This window comes from Hemitrygon akajei, chromosome 20, assembly GCF_048418815.1.
Source record: "Hemitrygon akajei chromosome 20, sHemAka1.3, whole genome shotgun sequence".
NCBI lineage: Eukaryota > Metazoa > Chordata > Chondrichthyes > Myliobatiformes > Dasyatidae > Hemitrygon > Hemitrygon akajei.
In genome coordinates, this window is record NC_133143.1 from 64,236,086 (window position 1) to 64,256,250 (window position 20,165).

The 20,165-nt window shown below is 41.3% G+C and overlaps 1 protein-coding gene across 2 annotated transcripts in view; it reads right to left on the bottom strand.

Annotated features, from left to right (window-relative positions):
- Positions 1 to 1,954: 1,954 nt before the first annotated feature.
- LOC140713872 (secernin-1-like) overlaps positions 1,955 to 20,165 on the bottom strand; it is a 57,007-nt gene continuing 38,796 nt past the window's right edge. The window contains exons 6-9 of one of the 2 annotated variants that reach the window (XM_073024484.1): positions 18,539 to 18,695; positions 11,732 to 11,912; positions 6,788 to 6,951; positions 1,955 to 4,673 (exon numbers count right to left, since the gene is read on the bottom strand). In XM_073024484.1, coding sequence (XP_072880585.1) covers positions 6,793 to 6,951; positions 11,732 to 11,912; positions 18,539 to 18,695 — 497 coding nt within the window. In that variant the 3' untranslated portion in view covers positions 1,955 to 4,673; positions 6,788 to 6,792. Of the gene's footprint in view, positions 4,674 to 6,766; positions 6,952 to 11,731; positions 11,913 to 18,538; positions 18,696 to 20,165 lie in introns of both variants that reach the window. The other variant, XM_073024485.1, reaches the window with a different exon arrangement.

The following is a 20,165-nucleotide window of genomic DNA, read 5'->3' on the forward strand; positions in this document are numbered from 1 at the left end:
ACAGAAGCCGAAGACACACACTCAATGATTCAGGAACAACTTCTTTCCCTCTGCCATCCAATTCCTAAATGGACATTGAACCCATGAACTCTACCTCACCAATATACATATATAACATTTCTGTTTTGCACTTTATAATCTAGTTATTTAATATACATATATACACTTACTGTAATTAATTTACTTATTTATTTTTTACTTTCTATATTATCATGTATTTCATTGTACTGCTGCTGCTGCTAAGTTAACAAATTTCACAACGCATGCCGGTGATAAACCAGATTCTGAATGGGAATTTTTTTTTCCATTCCGGACATCTCAATTGCACCTTCTACGATATGCCACTGGGTGGCGCCAGATGCAGTCTTTGTTCCTTTCCAAGCGTTTCGATCTGTTGAGCTGCTTCAGTCCACTTGGTGTCTCTCTCTGACAAAATACTGAAATCAAAGACAAAGTCAAAATAAAATTTATTATCAAAGTATGTATATGTCGCCATATACTACCTTGAGATTCATTTTCTTACAGGCATTTACAGGAAGCAAAGAAATACAATAGAATTTACGAAAAGCAATACAAAAAGAAAGACTGATAATCTGCAGAAGTTTACTGAACTTGCATGTTAAATATTGTAGCGCTGACTTGCCTACTACCACCTTACGATGTGGTGCTCCAATAGGACTTTTAAGCCATAGGGTGCCTTGCTTAACCATGTTCACTCATTTCGCTGTAGTTTTTGATGTTGCAATGTTCTTGTGACAAATAAAGTGAAATCTTTTTTTTATGCTTTTCAAATGTTGTAATGAAACACTATGTATATTGTATGCCTTCTGAATTGGAAGGGGGTTGGTGACCTGATGTTATTTCTAAGTAAAATGAAGTGATACAAAGGGATGAAATTTCTCAAAATATATTTACACCAGAAGGAAAATTATTCAACATTCATGGAATCTTGATGCAAAACTGTAATATTATCGAGTTTGATTATTGACATTTGCGTGTGACTGTTCTCCAAATTTTTGATTGTTTATGACTGTTTGCACTGTTGTAAATTAATGGTTGCTATTGTGTTGTTTGTTATGGTATTTCTTGCTTGGCAACAAACCACAATCAATTCTGGTAATTTTCACATATTGACAATAGAGTGACTCGGATTCTGATTTTGATTTATTTTTGTAACAATGCCAGCAATACTTAACCATAAATGCTCACCTTATATAACAAATATGAAATCCCAAGTTTAGCAGCTAGTTTTGGATTAGCAACACCTCTACTTACTGAGAAGGCTGAAGAGAGCTGGACTGTGCCCGCCTACAAATGTGCAGTCAGGGGCATCGTGATATGCTGCATCACTGCACGGAATGGAAACTGCCCTGCGGAGGACACAAAGTCTCTGCAACGGGGAGTCAAAACTGCCCAGCGTATCTCTGGCACCAACCTACCAACCATCAAGAACATTATATACAGAAAAATGTCCAAAAACATCATGAAGGGTCCCACCCACCCTGCTCATAGACTGTCTTGTCCCACTCTGCATGGACCACCCATGCCAGGACCACCAGACTCAAAAACAGTTTCTTTCCCCAAGCAGTAAGACTGATTAACACCTCCAATTAGCAAACCCCTGCACTTGCCCTGCCAGCACTACATCTTCATTTCCTGTCACAGTCACATCTATGACATACAATTGACCTCTATTTAATTATTTATATGTATTGTGCTTTTTTATTATTGTGTTCTTTATCTTATTGTGTTTTTTTAAATACTGCATTGGATCCGGAGTAACTACTATTTCATTCTCCTTTACACTTGTGTACTGGAAATGATATTAAGCAAATCTTGTACAGACTATAACAGTACAGAAACTTAAAAACAAAAGCAAAAAATGGTCCCAGTGCAGTTTCCTCCTGTCTATTGGTACAGATGACATACTTATGCACAGTTGTTAAGCAAAACACAGACTTCAATTGGTTTATTATAACATTATTCCATGTACATCACTTCTGCCAGAGAAAGCCCAAATCCGTGTCATGGTTGTAGATACACAGAACATGTTTCTAACAGTTTCAATCAGATCCTAAAATTTCCATCATAATGATAGATCTCAGTGGTTTAAAAATGAGTTGCCACAAAGCTAATATGACCAACATAAATAAAACTTGTCTGAAAGGAGTCCGCCACACAAGACTCATTCTTCAGTTTGTTCAATATGTGAAGCACACGAACATCTTCTTGACATGCAACTGTTTTATTTATTTACTTAGAGATACAACACAGAACAGGCCCTTCCAGCCCAATGAGGCATACCACCCAGCAACCCACCTCATTAACACTAGCCTCATCACAGGACAATTTACAATGACCCTAACTGAGGGAGGAAACTAGAGCACCTGGAGGAAACCCATGTGGTCATGGGGAGAACATACAAACTGATTACAGACAGCGCCAATACTGAACTCTGACTTCCTGAGCTGCGTCATGCTGACCACTACACTACCATTGCACCCCAGTGAGCAGATACTAATCAGGATGATTAGTAAAAAAAACCTTAGCAGCCTATTACAATTCACATCAAATGGTCAGCTAGGGCAGTCAATAATTGTTTCAGTAGTGTCAACTGTTTAAAAAAAGCAAACATAAGATTTTACTTACTGATTAAGCCAATAATAAATTACTACATAATAATATGATCATAAGCTTCAAACAGGATCCAAATCATAAAATGCCCAATTGAATTGAACTTAAGGTAAAAAAAAACTACAGAAGATGCAGGTAACTCATCACTTATTAACTTTAATGCTGTTATTTATCTGAGAGTTGTTACGGTAAGATTACCTAAGTCTGAGGCTCTTGTCTGTCAGGCGTTAAAAAGTCGACGTTTGAAAAATCTTTAACTGAGGAAAATGAGAGCTGTTTTTGTGGTTCTCTGCCTTTTTTCTGCATGTAGCCCACCTGCAACCTTCATTTACCTCTCCGGCCCCATCCTCCTCGGTCTCCATTAGATGTTAGAAGTTTTTTTTTGGTCAATTGTACTAATTATTCTAATATACAGTCAATATACAAGCCAAGCTATTTTGCTGCCTTATTTGCATCATCTAGCATATTTTCCCATTCATTTCATTCAGGGTTCCAATTAAATTACACATATTCGTTCTTTTTAAATTTTATATTTTAGCAATATTTCATTAAAACTTATCACAGCCCATTCAGAAGCTCCTGTGGCCCCCAGTTTCTTGTGGCCCATGGTGAGAACCACTGAGCAGGACTAGGAACTAAATACATATCTATTAACAGAAAAATATTAAAAATGGAACCTGTCAGATGCACACACAAGAGTGCTGGAGCAACTCAGCAGGTCAGACAGACAGCATCTATGGAAATGAATAATCAGGTGACGTTTCGGACTGATAACCCTTCTTCAGAAACATTGCTAACACAAATATCAAAGGGCAAATAAGCAAGGGCTAAGTAGCAAATTAATGACAAAAATAAAGTGAATGCCTTCTTTTATTTAAGAGCACATGCCCTAAGACACCATACTGCATCTAAAGGAAAATAAATGCTTGACATTGAGAAAACCCTGGAAATATCAGCAGACTGAGAAGTGGAGCTATTTTTTCATGGTGATGACACTTGATCAGGATTGCAGTGTTTGTTGTGTTCATTGTTTTTCGGTGTTTATTGTTTTTATTTATCCAACATTTGGGATTTTTTTTTTTGCATTTTGATCGCTTGAAAGTAACACTCAAAAATGCTAAACACATTGAAGAGTGTCAGGAGCAAAACTTATGTAATCTGCAAAAGTGATCTCCATATCCACGGACAGCCTTTCATCTATTGTCCACTATCCACGATGAAAAGGTGTGATATACTACAGCTTATGTTGTCTTCCTGCCACTGAAGTTCTGGCGGCTTTGTCCATTTTAAAGGAACACATGAACTGCAGTGCAGTAGCAGCAAGTATTTACTGAGGGGCATTAGATTCAAGAATAATACTAACATGGATTGCGAATAAAATTTACAGAATACTTAACCTGGTTGCGAAAGGAGGGTTGGGCATGAGGCGAGCCATCCCGGCTGGTAAAAACCCAGAGAAGTTCCGGAGACCTCATCCCTGGGAGAGGAAGGATCTTCGAGGATGGACTGCATTGGGAACAACTTGAAGAACTGGCCCGTGACAGAGGGCTCTGGTGAGTTGCTCTCAGTGGCCTATGCCCTAGCAGGAGTATAAGGCTTAAGCATGTAAGGTAACTAAGGACAGTGATATTGTATGTAGCTCTGTGAATGTTATATCATGATTCTCCTTAGCCTGTCGTCTCAGCTAATGATTTGCTATTATTATTTACTCAATGAATCTTTGTGAAGAATGCAATCGCCACCATCACAAATAAAAGCATCTGAGATATCCTGCTTCAGATCAATCTGCATGCACACACTTAATAACCAACCACCGGCTGTTTCCTACCACTAGACACAAAGGTTAGACAAAGCACAATTTGATGAATGAAGCTGGTACTTCAGTGAGTAGTTAAAGCACTTGGAACAGAGACCAACTATGGAAGAGTAATTTTCAGCCTTCTCTTCTACTTGAGTTGAAGAGGCAATTCTTTGAAGTTTCTTGAATAAAGAACTCTCTCTGGGAAATCACATGACAATTCTTGGATCACTGGTACCAGCTGCAAAAGAAACAAAATTATTTTGTAATACATTTTCATGTTCAGTTACCTTGAAAAATACACTCAATAGCCACTTAATCAGGTTCAGGATTAGAACCTAGTCTTGTCTTTTGCTGCTGTAACCCGTCCACTTCAAGGTTCAATGTGTTGTGCATTCAGAGATGCTCTTCTGCACACCACTGTTGTAATGTGTGGTTATTTGAGCTACTGTCACCTTCCTATCAGCTTGAACCAGCCTGGTTACTCCCCCTTGACCTCTCTCATTAACGAGGCATTTTCACCCACAGAACCACTGATCACTGGATTTTTTTTTGTTTTTCACACCATTCTCTGTAAGATCTAGAGACTTTTGTGGGTGAAAATCCCAGGAGATCTGCAGTTTCTGAGATACTCAAACCACCCCATCTGGCATCAACAATCATTCCACAGTCAAAGTCCCTTTGATCACATTTCTTCCCCATTGGTCTAAAAAAAAACCACAACTGAACCTCCTGACCACATCTGCATGCTTTTATGTATTGAGTTGCTGCCACATGATTGGCTGATTAGATATTAGCATTTACGAGCTGGTATGCAGGTATACCTAATAAAGTGGCCACTGAGTGTACATCTCTCCAGTATACTAACTCTCCAATAACTCTTATCTGACCACTTGTGGGGTTGGTCCATTGGAGATATTTCAGAGATCTTTAGATAGGCATATGGATAATAGAAAAATGGAGGGCTACGAGGGAGGGAAGGGTTAGGTTGATCTCTGAGTAGGCTAAAGTTTCAGCACAACGTTGTGGGCTGAATTGTCTGTACTGTGGTGTAATGTTCTAGGTTCTGTAATAACAACAACAATGTTCTAATTTTAGCATCATTATTATATTCATCCTCATATACGGCTTGAATTTGCTTTTCACTAATTACCATCTGGTATCTTGTGGCCATATTATTTTGGAACACTTTAGAATGGATTTACATCTTACCATGCCTGCTAATTTTCTGAAATTAGGATCTTTTTGAATTCAAAAATCAGAAAAAGGAATGATAAAATCTAGAAAAGTTTCCAGATCAACACGGTGAGATGTCTACTCCCACCGGTGAGGATGGAGAGTGTGTGTTAGTAAAAGTAATTACACACACTGACACTGCATGTCCTCTGGCCTACAGAGGTCCCAGCACTGTCAAACAACAAATGACAAAGCCAGAACTTCAATGGTTCTCAAAGATGAGCAGTTTTGATCTAGAATGCACTTTTAGCCCCCTACATCATGTATGGAAAAATGATGAAACTTTCTAAGTAACTAAGGGTTCCATAGTTCCTGATGCAAGGCAACGTTTTAGGCATTAAGATTTGACAAGAACTGTTTATACCATTTGGATTAAAAACAAAATAGCTGCTGAGTAAAGCTATTTGTATTGCTCTCTGATCAGTTTTTAAAAAAACTGAAAATATTACATTTTGGCCACAGATAATTTAAAGCTTCAGGATTGTTCATTGTCATTCCTCAATACACAAGAGTAAAGGAGAATGAAACTTAAATTAGGAAGAGATTTTGTTCCCAATAGTCTTAGTTAAACTAATGCTCAAAAGTCACTATGGAAGTGATATACACTCAGTGGCCACTTTATTAGGAAAGCTCCTGTGTGTCTCTGACCTCCCCCAGTAAAATAAAGCATTTACACCCACAGAACTGCCATTCACTGGATGTTTCTGTTTCTCACATCATGCTCTGTAAACTCTAGAGTAGGGGTTCCCAACCTAGGGTCCACGGACCTTTTGCTTAACAGTATTGGCATAAGAAAGGTTGGGAACCCCCCGCTCTAGAGACCCTTGTGTGTGAAAATCTCAGAAGACCAGCTATTTTTGGATACCCCAACAAACTGTCATGCACCAACAATCATTCCAAGATTACATTTCTTCCCCATTCTAATGTTTGGTCTGAACAACAACAACTGAACCTCTTGACCATTTCTGCATGCTGTTATGCGCTGAGTTTCTGCCACACGATTGGCTGATTAAATATTTGCAGTAACAAGCAGGTGTAGCTAATAAAGTGGCTACTGAGTGTATTTGAGGCTGTCTTTTGTAGCCAAAGATTGCTTACTGGCAAAAAGGAAGTTTTCACCTAAGTCACTTGTAGAATTTGATTTCGGTGTCTACACAATCATAGAAGAGGTCTGCTACTTCCAAAGGGTTGATGGCTTCATCAGACTTCAGTATATCTTGCATGGCCTCCAGGCCTTGTTTCTCCAGACCCTGTATGGCTTGTAAAAGCTTTTGACCAGACTCCTGTTAAGAGAAATAGAACAATAAAATGTAAACACAAGCGATTCTGCAGATGCTGGAAATCCAGAGCAACACATGCAGAATGCTGGGGGAGCTCAGCAAGCCAGGTAGCATCTGTGGAGAGGAATAAACAGTAATTGTCTCAGGCAAGACCCTTCATCAGGACTGGAAAGGAAGGGGGAAGGAGCCAGTATAAGAAGATGGGCAGAGGGGAAGGAGTACGAGTTGGCAGGTGACAGATGAAGCCAGGAGAAGGGGAAGGTGGGTGGGTCGGAGAATCGGGATGAAGTGAGAAGCTGGGAGGTGATAGGTGAAGCCAGGAGAGGGGGAAGGGGGTGGGTAGGGAACAGGGATGAAGTGAGAAGCTGGGAGGTGATAGGTGGAAGAGCTGAAGGAGGAGGAATCTGAAAGAAGAGGAAAGTATCTAAAGTAGAGGTTGATAGGTTCTTGATTAGGCAGGGCATCAAAGGTTATGAGGAGAAGGCAGGAGAATGGGGTTGAGAGGGTTAATATTTCAGTCATGATGGAATGAAGGAGAAATATCAAATGGCCTAGTTCTGTCCCTGTGTGTTCTGGTCTTATGGACCAGAAGAGAAAGGGAAGGAGGAGGAGGAGTGGCACCAGAGGAGCCTGATGTACATGTGAGGAGAAGAGAAGGGGTATGAAGGAAGGTAGAATAGGGAATGGAGAAAGGGAGAAGGGAAGGCTTCAGGAGTAAACCCGGAGCTGGAGTCCCTGTGTTGAACTCAATGCTGACTGGCATTTCCTATGATGCCTCCAGTGCCAAACTATCAGTTTTTGCTGTTCATCTGGGTTTGTCGGTTGCCTAGAGAGGGGGCAGCCTGCTAAATGGGCAACAGCTTGCTCTCCATATTGTACTACCCAGGCTTGCATATCTAGACAGCTAGGACGTATCATCCAGGATCAAACCTGACCAACAGAGGTCTCAGATTCCGATATGCTGATGCTATGCAAACTTTTAAGAAAGAAGGGGTGCTGTCATGCCTTCTTTGTGATGACACATGCTGTATTTATAACTTACCACTGACCCTTGGAAATTATGTTCACATTCACTAGCTGATAAAGGATGTGAGTTAACTTCATCCATCCAGAGTTGATAATGAGGTCTTTAGCTTTCCACTACTATCATGTGAATTATGTTGCTGGCGGTATGGCTCGAAGAGCCAGAAGGACTATTCCACTCAGTACCTCTAAAAGAATACACTGTCCTGGAATTCAAAGTGCCTTTATAGATCATCTCTCTTTAGAATTCTCCTCAAAATATTTCCCTCTGTCCAGGCCTTTATTCTTCCAGCTCTCCTAACCTAATTGTCTTCTCATCTTCCAGTTCACTTTCTCCTGATGAAGGTTCTTGGACTGAAATGTCGACTGTTTATTCCCTCCATGACCTGCTGAGTTCCTCCAGCATTTTGTGCACGCGTCTACTTGGTTAGGCATTCAGACAATTTCCTTTCAGAAAAGGTTTACACAAGATTGCTTGCAATGGGAATTTGAATCTAGCGAGCCAAAATCCCCATGACAATGATTCAGTCACTCAGTCACTAGCAGTGTCTCTATGCCTGTACTCAATGGAGTTGAGAAGAATGATGGGTATCTCATTGAAACTGATTAAATATCAAAAGGACTAGATGGAACAGATGTGGAGAGGATGTTTCCTCTTTTGGGGTAGTCTAGATCCAGAGGGCACAGCCTCAGAATACAAAGATGTTCTTTTAGAACAGAGGTGAGGAGGAATTTCTTTAGCTGTGAAATTCTTTAATCTGTGGAATTCACTGCCACAGATGGCTGTGGAGGCCAAGTCATTGGGTGTATTTAAACCAGAGGTTGATAGTTGTGATTAGTAAGGGCGTTAAAGGTTACAGGGAGAAAGCAGGAAAATGGGGTTGAGAGGGATAATAAATCAGCCATGATGGTTTGGTGGAGCAGGCCCAATGGACTGAATGGCCCAATTCAGCTCCTGTGTCCTATAGTCTAAAGAATTGATTTCCTGAGAGGGCCATTAGCTCTGATAGCTGTGACCACACATACTGAACAGACTTATCCAACAATATAATGAGTAGCTTCGAAGCATCCTGATTCATGGAGACTTCAGCCACTTCTCCCAAGAGTTTAGATTCACCCAGTTCCCTTGGTGATAGAACCACGTTTGTGAGCTTCTGAACAGATCACCACTATTCAGTGTCAGAATTCTGATCACACAAAAACATACATTAGATCACACTGAAGATTTACAGTTGACTCTAAGCAATTTTTTCTCCTCATCATAAACAAAATTCCACTCCAATTGCCCAATAAATGACATTACTTACAACACTTATGTGGAAAAAGTTACGGGCAGCAGTCCAGAGAATGGGGTTGAGAGGGAAAATAAATCAGCCATGATAGAATAATAGAGCAGCTCAATGGGCTGAATGGCCTAATTCTGCTCCACTGCCTTATGGCCTTATATTTATTGCAGGTTTTTTGGTGTGTGCCTCAAACAATACCATGTGGCATTATACATTTTCCACTGATCGGATTCACAGAGCTCAAAGAAAGTGTGGTTTTACATTTTTAGAAGCGCAAATTAGTGAAGGATTTGTTAATAAAAGCTGTTACCTTGTCATCACCATGTTGCTTGTGCTGTGTACAAAATGCCTAACATGCCTGTTTCCAATTTTAGAATAGTGACCTCACCTCAAAAATCATTTAAGTACTGCCCATGGCCAAGTAATTTGTATTTCTTTTGGCTTTGCATCGCAATCAGTGCTGCTATCAGTTGACTATTTTGCATGCAATTCTCAGCAGTGAGCACTGCGCATTAATTGCAGCACCTCTTCTATCACTCAGTTTAAGGTTGCATGTCATGTCAACAGACACACACTTTCAGATGAATTCCCTCAGCACCACAGACAAACATTCTGGATAGTCGAATGAGAGCTACTTGATAGAGGTGTACAAGATTATAACAGGCATGGATAGAGTGGATAGACAGTGACTATTTTCTCAGGGCAGAATTGGCTAATACAAGATGGAATAATTTTAAGGTGATGGAGGAAGGTATAGAAGGTATGCCAAAGATATATTCTTCACGGAGTGTTTATTGCCTGGAACGCTGCCAGGAGTGGTGGTCAAGGCAGATACCATAACTCCATAAGACACAGAAGCAGAATTAGGCTATCTGGTCCATCGTCTGCTCTGCCACTGCATCATGGCTGATTTATTGCCCCTCGCAACCCCATTCTCCTGCCCTTTCCCTGTAACCTTTGACAATCTTACTAATCCAGAACTTATCAACTTCTGCTTTAAATATACCTAATGGCTTGGCCTCCACAGCCGTCTGTGGCAGCAAATTCCACAGATTCACCATTCTCTGGCTAAAGAAGTTCCTCCTCTCTGTTCTAAATTGAAATCCTGAGGCTATGCTCTCTGGTCCTACACTCTACCACCACAGGAAACATCCTTTCCACATCGACTCTATCCAAGTCTAGGTACATTATGGAAATTTAAGAAACTCTTAGATAGGCACATGGATGATAGAAAAATGGTGCAAGGGCTAGATTGATAGAGTAGGTTAAAATGTCAGCACGACATCGTGGGCTGAACGGACTGTACTGTGTCATGATGTTCTATATTCTACGACAGATTCCCTGGTTAATTTTCCTTCACTAGCCTGAATGGAATTGAACCCACCTCCTATTAGAAAATATGATCACCCTCTGGACCAGCATCAACTAACAGCACAAATAAGGCACCAGGTACGAGTTACCTCCCCACTCTATATAATATTCAGTCAATCTTTGCCTAAAGTTTGAAAGATGATCGATATCAGGAGAAACAATAGCCCAGCATTTATACTTTTTAAATAACATCATTGTCAAGCAGGCTTTGGAAAAGTAAAGCAAAGTAAAACAGGAGAAAGGATTAAATATTGTACAATTAGACACAACTAATGCACAGCTGCAGAGATATAGAGATGTTTACTGGAAGCAGTTTAAGAATTTGCAAGTTTAAGTCAATTGAATGAAGGCTATGATTTTATTAATCAAAATATGATTTCAGTACCAATGACCAATTTAGAAGCTACACGCTATCTGTCACTAGAAGCAACACCTCCCTCTGCATTATTGATAATGTTCAGTATAAATTATAAATGGCATTTGCTGTTCTTATAACAGTGACATAAGAGCCACTGCAAAATCTAATTAAAATCTCATCAATATAAACCGCGAGGAAACGTGAGATTCAGGAACAGTTAGTACTCCTCAACCACCCCGCACCTGACCAGAGGGGATAACTTCACTCGCCCCATCACTGTGGAACTGTTCCCGCAACCTATGGACTCACTTTCAAGGATTTTTCATCTCATGTTTTCAATATTTATTGTGTATTTATTATTATTATTATTTATTTTATTGTGTATTATTGGTGTGTTTATTATTATTCTGTACTTTAGGATTAGTTAAGTCTGCACACTGCTAAGTGTGTTTTTAAATGTTGCTACTGTAGTGAAAGGATTTCCCACTCGGGATCAATAAAGTGATTATTATTATTATTATTATTAGTTCCTTTGTATTTGCACAGTTAGTTGTCTTTTGCACATTGGATGTTTTTCCGCCTTATTAGGTGTTGTCTTTCGTTAATTCTGTTGTGTTTCTTGGACACTGAGTATTCCCGCAGGAAAATGAATCGGAGGGTTGAACTATATATTGTAATACATACTGTATGTGCTTTGATAATAAATTTACTCTGAACTTTGAGGTGACACTAGGAAGTCTCCTACCTCCTCAGCTTCCATGAGTGACCGGGCACACTCATGTGCCTGATAGAGCCCGTGCCTGCGGTCCGGTCTGCTCTGGAAACGTGGCTGCTGTTTGGCTGGATCCTCATCACCAAAACTCGGACTCTGTGTTTTCGGGACCGGCTTAACATTGTCTACAAAGATGAAGGGTTTGAAGATGGACCTAAAAGAACCAAAAAGAATCATCCCCATTAGTAATTGCCAAAGGTTTTCTTTCAAACAACTGCACAATACTAGGAAACACTAGAATTGTAAGACATGTGAATATCCATATTAAAAATATCGCCTTAAAGGATTCTTATTATGGCTTCCTTCCCTTTCTTTTTCAGTCCTGATGAAGGGTCTCAGCCAACGTTCTTCTAATATATTTTACAGTTGGGTGGACCAATCATTGTTCTGAGCACTAAATCTTTACACAGCCTGAAAACTGTACTGCACTCCAATAAAGCATTACAAAAAAGAAAAGTCCAACTGTACGGCAACAAAGACTATGTGCATGAGAGCATTTCCGTTACTGTGCAGCCACAATCCTGAGCAGATTAGAAGGGATAGTGGTCTCAGCCCAAAACGCCACTGATGTTGCCTGACCCGCTGAGTTCCTTCAGCAGGCTGAATCAGAATCAGGTTTATTATCTCAACATACTTTATTATCAAAGTACATAGACTATATTCAACCTTGAGTTTCATCTCCTTACAGGAAGCAACAAAATAAAGAAAGCTAATAGAACCCATTAAAAAAGTTCGCCAAACACCCAATGTGCAGAACAAAGAACAAATCATGCCAACACTAAAAATAAAGCAAATAATTATGCGAACTAAAGTTTGCAAAAGTGAGTTCACAGCCCTGAAGCTGATCATCACTGCAGCTGGTCCTGGAGCCCATTCGTTGCAGGCCACAGCCTCAGCACAGCACAGCACATCACAGAGACGAATAAATCTCATGGAGTAGTGAGCCGGACACTGGCCCAACCCTTGCAGGGTTGGGAATGGTGAGGGTGGAGTGTTGTGGGAGGTGTGTGGCACATGTGGCACAGAAGGACTGCCAGTGGTGGGGGACGGTACAGGTGCAGACACACACAGTCCTGGGAATCCAGGCACGGTCATTTGATTCCAAACAATTGGTTTATTGATCAGTCCAGAAATTCTCTCTGGGGCTTCCTGCTCCCTCCCCTCACCTTTCCCCTTTTCCCAAACATGATTCCCCTCTCCCTGCCTCCTTTCAACTCTCAGTCTACAACAGAGACCTGTAACAGAACCAGGTTTATCATCACTCACATATACAGCAGCAGTACAGTGCAATACAATGTGCTGTGAGGATTACATTCCTTGACTTCTCTAGTGCCTTTAACACCATCCAGCCCAAGATCTTAAGGCACAAACTAACGGAGATGGGAGTAGACTCTCACATGGTGGATTGGATAGTGGACTACTTGACAGATAGACCTCAGTATGTGCGGTTGGGAGACTGTAGGTCTGACACGGTGGTCAGCAGCACAGGGGCGCCGCAGGGAACCGTACTCTATCCGGTCCTGTTCACCCTGTACACATCAGACTTCCAATATAACTCAGAGTCCTGCCATGTGCAGAAGTTCGCTGATGACACGGCCATAGTGGGGTGTGTCAGGAATGGACAGGAGGAGGAGTATAGGAAACTGATACAGGACTTTGTGATATGGTGCAACTCAAACTACCTGCGTCTCAATATCACCAAGACCAAGGAGATGGTGGTGGACTTTAGGAGATCTAGGCCTCATATGGAGCCAGTGATCATTAATGGAGAATGTGTGGAGCAGGTTAAGACCTACAAGTATCTGGGAGTACAGTTAGACGAGAAGCTAGACTGGACTGCCAACACAGATGCCTTGTGCAGGAAGGCACAGAGTCGACTGTACTTCCTAAGAAGGTTGGCGTCATTCAATGTCTGTAGTGAGATGCTGAAGATGTTCTATAGGTCAGTTGTGGAGAGCGCCCTCTTCTTTGTGGTGGCGTGTTGGGGAGGAAGCATTAAGAAGAGGGACGCCTCACGTCTTAATAAGCTGGTAAGGAAGGCGGGCTCTGTCGTGGGCAAAGTACTGGAGAGTTTAACATCGGTAGCTGAGTGAAGGGCGCTGAGTAGGCTACGGTCAATTATGGATAACTCTGAACATCCTCTACATAGCACCATCCAGAGACAGAGAAGCAGTTTCAGCGACAGGTTACTATCGATGCAATGCTCCTCAGACAGGATGAAGAGGTCAATACTCCCCAATGCCATTAGGCTTTACAATTCTACCGCCAGGACTTAAGAACTTTTTAAAGCTATTATTAATGCTTTTTGAGATGGTGATTTAGATGCATATCATATTTTTTTTTACTGAGTTAAGTATTGTATGTAATTAGTTTTGTTACAACAAGTGTATGGGACATTGGAAAAAAGTTGAATTTCCCCATGGGGATGAATAAAGTATCTATCTATCTATAAAATTACTATAGTACTGAGCAAAAGTCTTAGGCACCCTAGCTATATATATGCACCTTAGATGTTTGCAAAGTACTCAGAAAAAAATGCAAAACCATTTATAATAATAATAAATAAATAATTTTGAGAACATTAATTATAGAGTCCATGAAAGTGAGTCCATTGTTTGTGGAAGTTCATATATTAATTTAAGAGTTGTCAAGCAAAAATACTGCGCTTTCAGCTAATTTCATTTTATTCTTAAAATGTTGATATAATTTTTCAAGTTTGATAAATTACACCATCAGCTTGGCATTTAAGTAAGTGATGGTCAGGGTGGGGGGTGGGGGGGGGGGGAGAGTGGGGGAGCACAGGCAGCCTTTCCAGTTTGCTCAGAACAAACTGGCAGTCTGTCTGCCTGTCTGAACAAAGGCTGGCAGTGCATGAGAGAACACGGCAACTAGAGTGGTTCAGCAAAAGCCGAGATATTCTGTAGAAGCAGGCAATTTAATGCAGCATCTTAAAAAAGAAACAGATTTAAAGGTGGTAAGCTCTGCAGTTATGTTTAGGACTGTGAAGACCCTAGCAATTTCAATCTCAAATTAAGGAGGGATCACGGTAGCAGAGAGGGTAGTATTTAATAACGTTTTACATTTCTGAATTTTCTAATGGCCCTGTCTTTGCTGTTTGATGTTTACGTGCAGGGATATCAGACCTTTACTAGGTTTATACAATGGGAGTTGGCAACACCCAGGAATAAAATACTAAACAAAATTCTCCAAAATATTCTAGAATCTGGATGAGAAAGGATGTGAAAGAAATGCCAAAGAGGAAGACAATAAATCTTAGAGCAGTAGTTCCCAAACTTTTTTGTGTTACTGTCCCCTTGGCTTCCAGACCACATCGCCAGCAACCAGCCCCCACCTTCCTTTCCAGTTATTATGTAAAAACTATGAAGAATTTTGATTTACGACGTGCAGAGAAAGTAAATAGAAACTGCAAATTCAAAGCAGTGACAAATAATTGTAAAAATTATTCAGACTTATTTAACATTACAAATAAAATGCAGTATTTACTTAATTACAGTAAAAACCATTGTTGTCAACGATTTTAGAGCTATCACTAGCAGTCAAACTGTTAATTTCTTCATTGCTTTTTCATCTTTCAAAAAGATGGATGGGCTTGGTGGAGTGATACCAATTTCTCAACATCAGAGCTGAATGTCACTCAGCAGGTCCCCATGTTCAATGATTTGCAGAGTTTTGCTGCTTTGAAAGAAATGGCCTAATCTTGCTCCTAGGTCTTAGGGCACAGTTAGCATAACTCTATCACAGTGCCAGCAACCTAGGTTCAATTTCTGTCGCTACCTGTAGCAAGTGTGTGCTGTACATTCTCCTCTTGACCACGAGGGTTTCCTCCGGGTGCTCTGGTTTCTTGCCACTGTCCAAAGACACAGGGGTTGGTAGAATAATTGGTCACCTGGGTGTACTGGGTGGCAGAGGCTTGTTGGGCCAAAATGGCCTGTTAACATGCTGCATCACTAAATAGAAACCTGATACAGATACTGTGGTGAACTACATATACCTGTCTGGGCTGCTCCTGTGGCTCCTTCCACAGACCCCTGCTGACTGCTTCTGTGGCTCCTCCCACAGACCCCTGCTGACTGCTTCTGTGGCTCCGCCCGCAGACCCCTGTATAAAGGCGATTGAGGCCTGATGCCCGGCCTCATTCTCCAGGATGTAGTGTTGTTCATTCTTCCAGTCAATAAAAGCCGATACCTCGCTTCTTACGTCTCAGAGTGAGTTATTGATGGTGCATCAGATACTAACAGGACCGATGCTTTGTCTTGACCAGAAACTACTCCCCATTGCAGAATCATTAGTAACCAAAGGCAATTATTCATTAGGAGTTTGAGAAAATTTTGCATGTCGAAGTCCCTGGCAAATTTCTACAGATGTACTGTGGGGAGCATCCTAAAGCAATAAAGAGTAATTAGCTTTATTTGTCACATGTACACCAACGCACGTTAAAATGCATCGTTTTGTGTTAACGATGTTACCAGGTGGTAGGGTGGAGATATATCTCTGCCAAAGTGCGTGTAGGGCACTCCTTCCTTCCACTAGTCTGTAGGTCACCTATGGGTAAGGTGTAGCACCTGCTTAGACCCCCGATCAGAGTCAGGTGAAGCCATGGGAACAGGTGGTGGATGGTTGTATGAGCAGTTGACGCATATCACAAGTTGACCTCCTTGCCTGTTGTTTTCCAAGTGATTCACACTCAGTGGCCACTGTATTAGACACTTTCTGTACCTACTAAGTGGCCTTTGGGTGTATGTTCGTGGTCTTCCGCGGCTGTAGCCCACCCATTTCGAGGTTTGACATGCTCTGCATTCAGAAATGGTCTTCTGTGCACCATTAATATGTGGTTATTTGAGTTACAGTCACATGCCCTGATGGAAGGGCCTCAAGCTGAAACATTGACAGTTTACTCTGTTCCATAGATGCTGCCTGGCCTGCTGAGTTCCTCCAGTATTTTGTGTGTTGCTTGGATTTCCAGTACCTGCAGATTTTCTCATGTTTGTAGTGTCACCTTTGTCATCTTGATCCAATCCGGCCATTTTCCTCAACGTCTCTCAATAACAAGGCAATTTCACCCACAGAATTGCCAGTCACCGGATGTTTTTTGTTTTTCACACCACTCTCTATGAACTCTAGAGACTGTTGTGTGTGAAAATCCCAGGAGATCAGTAGTTTCTGAGATAATCAAACCACCCCATCTGGTACCAATAATCATTCCACAGTCAAAGTCACTTAGATCACATTTCTTCCCCATTCTGATGTTTGGTCCAACCAACAATTGAACTTCATGACCATGTCTCCATGCTTTTACATATTGAGTCGCTGCCGCATGATGGGCTGATCAGATATTTACAATAACAAGCAGGTGTACAGGAGTATCTAATAAAGGGACCACTGAGCATCTATTCTAAATAGGGAAATGTTGAATAGTTTAGGACTTTATTCCCTGGAGAGCAGGAGAATGAGGGGAGATTTGATAGAGGGTATAGATAGGGTAAATGTAAGCTGCCTTTTCCCACTGAGGTTGGGTGAGCCTAGAACTAGAGGTCATAGGTTAAGGGTGAAAAGTGAAATATTTAAAGGGAACCTGAGGGAAAATTTCTTCACTCAAAGGGTGGTGCTCGATGTGGAATGAGTTGTAAGCAAATGTAGTAGACACAGGTATGATTGTACCATTAAGAGAAATTTGGATAGATAAACAGATTGGCAGGGTGTGGAGGGCTATAGACCAGGTGCAGGTAGTGGCATCATAGTTCAGCATGGTCTAGATGGGCCACATGGCCTGTTTCTGTGCTGTATTGCTCTATAGCTCTGGTACTTGAATAGAATTATTGGCGCTTTCTGTTGAAGTTAATGAACACAATTATGTTCATTGAAATGTCCATTCACCCGTATCAATCTTTTCCAAAGGCAAATGATACTTTGGCAGTGTCCAAGACATGGGATGGAGGTGCTAAAATGTTCCTTGTACCACACCCTGAAACTTCCTTTCAATCATTTTAGTGGCCACAGAGATATACATTATTAATAAATCATTAACATCTCAGTCAGATCTATTCTAATACTGGAGTGATAATTTTAAAAATAGATTGAACGAATTTTTTCACTTGATTTGCTTGCAACTGAAGAAACTGACTGGTTTGTCTCATTTGCTGCAGTGATCTCTGTTACACATTTTAAATTGAAGTTCTAGTTATCAATTAATGAGGGGGTCTCATTGAAATGTTGAAGGGTCTTGATAGAGTGGATGTGGAGAGGATGTTTCCCCGCGGTGAGGGAGTCTAGGACCAGAGGTCACAGCCTCAGAATAGAGGGGTGTTCTTTTAGGAGGAATTTCTTTAGCCAGAAGAGTAGTGAATCTGTGGAATTTGTTGCCTCAGGCGGCTGTGGAGGCCAAGTCATTGGGCATATTTAAAGCAGAGGTTGATAGATTGCCAGGGCATGAGTGGATGCAATGAAACGGCAGGAGACTGGGGCTGAGAGAGAAGATGGATCAGCCATAATGAAATAGTGGAGCAGATTTGATGGGCCAAATAGCCTAATTCTACTCCTATATCTTATTAAGGTCTTAAATAAACTGCAAGATGAAATACAAAAATAAGATTGCAGCTGTGTAGCAGTTAAAACTGTAGGAAAATGGATTTATTTTCTATGAATGGAGTAATTTTGCATTTGATGGAGAGGGTAGACAGAGGCCCCAGGGAGGCTGCATGCCCCAGGTTATCAAGTGATTTGCCCATTACACTCTGTTTGATCTAGTAACGGGGAACCAACCTGGCGGGGTCAGGAGTGGCCGTGAAGAAATGGATGCAAGTCGGGCTGCTGCTCTGCGGAAGGACGGACACCATACTTCCCGTGACGAGGAAGGAGTTCCGATCCATGCAGTCCTCGTCACGTAATGCATCCATCATCGTTTGCAAGGTGATCTTTCCTGGAGAGAACAAAAAGCAATGGGCTTTACCACAACAATTCAGGAAACCTTCGAAACTCCAAACAGTACATTGTTAAAAATTTATTGAATCAACCTGAACTTCCTGCCTCAGCTGAACCACTGCCAAAACCATAATTTAATCCCTTTGTTCTTTCAAAATTCCTGGCTGGTGTCCCACATTCCATAAATTTAAGGTGATCAAAAGTTCTGCACCAGTTTTCTCATTTCATTCAAAGTTCAAAGTAAATTTATTATCAAAGTGTGAATATGTCACATATACTACCCTGAATTAATTTTCTTACAAGCATTCACAGTAGAATTTTCTTGTACCTCCTACCCGATGGTATCAGTGAGGAAAGTACATGGCCTGAATGGTAGGTGTCCTTGACGATGGATGCTGCTTTCTTACAACAGTGCTCCTTGTAACTGACTCAGTGACGGGGAGGGCTTTTTCTGTGATGGACTGGGCCGTATCCAACACTTCGGTAATGTAGCTATACAATGTAGAATGTCTGGTGAAGGTGTTCACACAGTTACGCATGAAAAGGATTTTCCACCAGAGTTATTACCCCTCTCTTATGCCGAGCAACAGTATAGTTGCAAAGCAGCACAGCGGGCGACTTGGAAAAGAACTTACAGCTGTTGTACTATTTGATTCGTACTGAATGTAACCGTCCAAGCACAGCAATGTATTCCTTGCAAGTGGCCCACATTCCCTGCCTGAAAGACTGGGTATGATTCCTGCTCTTTCTGACCCCCATTGAACTAGAAAATGTTTCATGCAAGAAGAGGGCATGCATTTAAAGTGAGAGGGGGGTATTTCAAAGGAGGTGTGAGGGGCAGGTTTTCTTACGCCGAGAGGTGATTGCCTGGAGCGTAGTGTCCGGGGTGGTGGTAGAGGCAGATACTTCAGAAACTTTTAGATAGGCACATGAATGTGAGGGAAATGGAAGGATGTGAACATTGCGCAGGCAGATTAGTTTAGTTAGGATTACAGTCCTGATGAAGGGCGTCAGGAATGAATGTGAGGGAATAGCTGTTTATTTCGTTCTATAGATGTTGCTCACCTGCTGAGTTCCTCCAGCATTTTGTGTGTGTTGCTTTGGATTTCCAGCTTCTGCAGATTTTCTGGAGTGTGTGCTTACTAATTTATGGGGTTCAGCACAACATAGTGGGCTGAAGTGCCTGTTCCTCTGTTCTGTGTTCTATGGTCTATTGTTAACTATGGGAATGATATGAACTATGGAATTATAGGGAGTACATTCTCCCTGTGACCGTGAGAGTTTCCTCTGGGTGCTCCAGTTTCCTCCCACATTCCAAAGACATACAAGCTAGTAGATTAATTGGTCACATGGATAGCATGGGCTTGTATAGCCAGAAGGGCCTGTTACCATGCTGTACCTCTAAGGAAAAATAAATTACTTCTCTGTATTTAAATGAGGACTGGGCTTGGCTTAGCCCCCACGATTA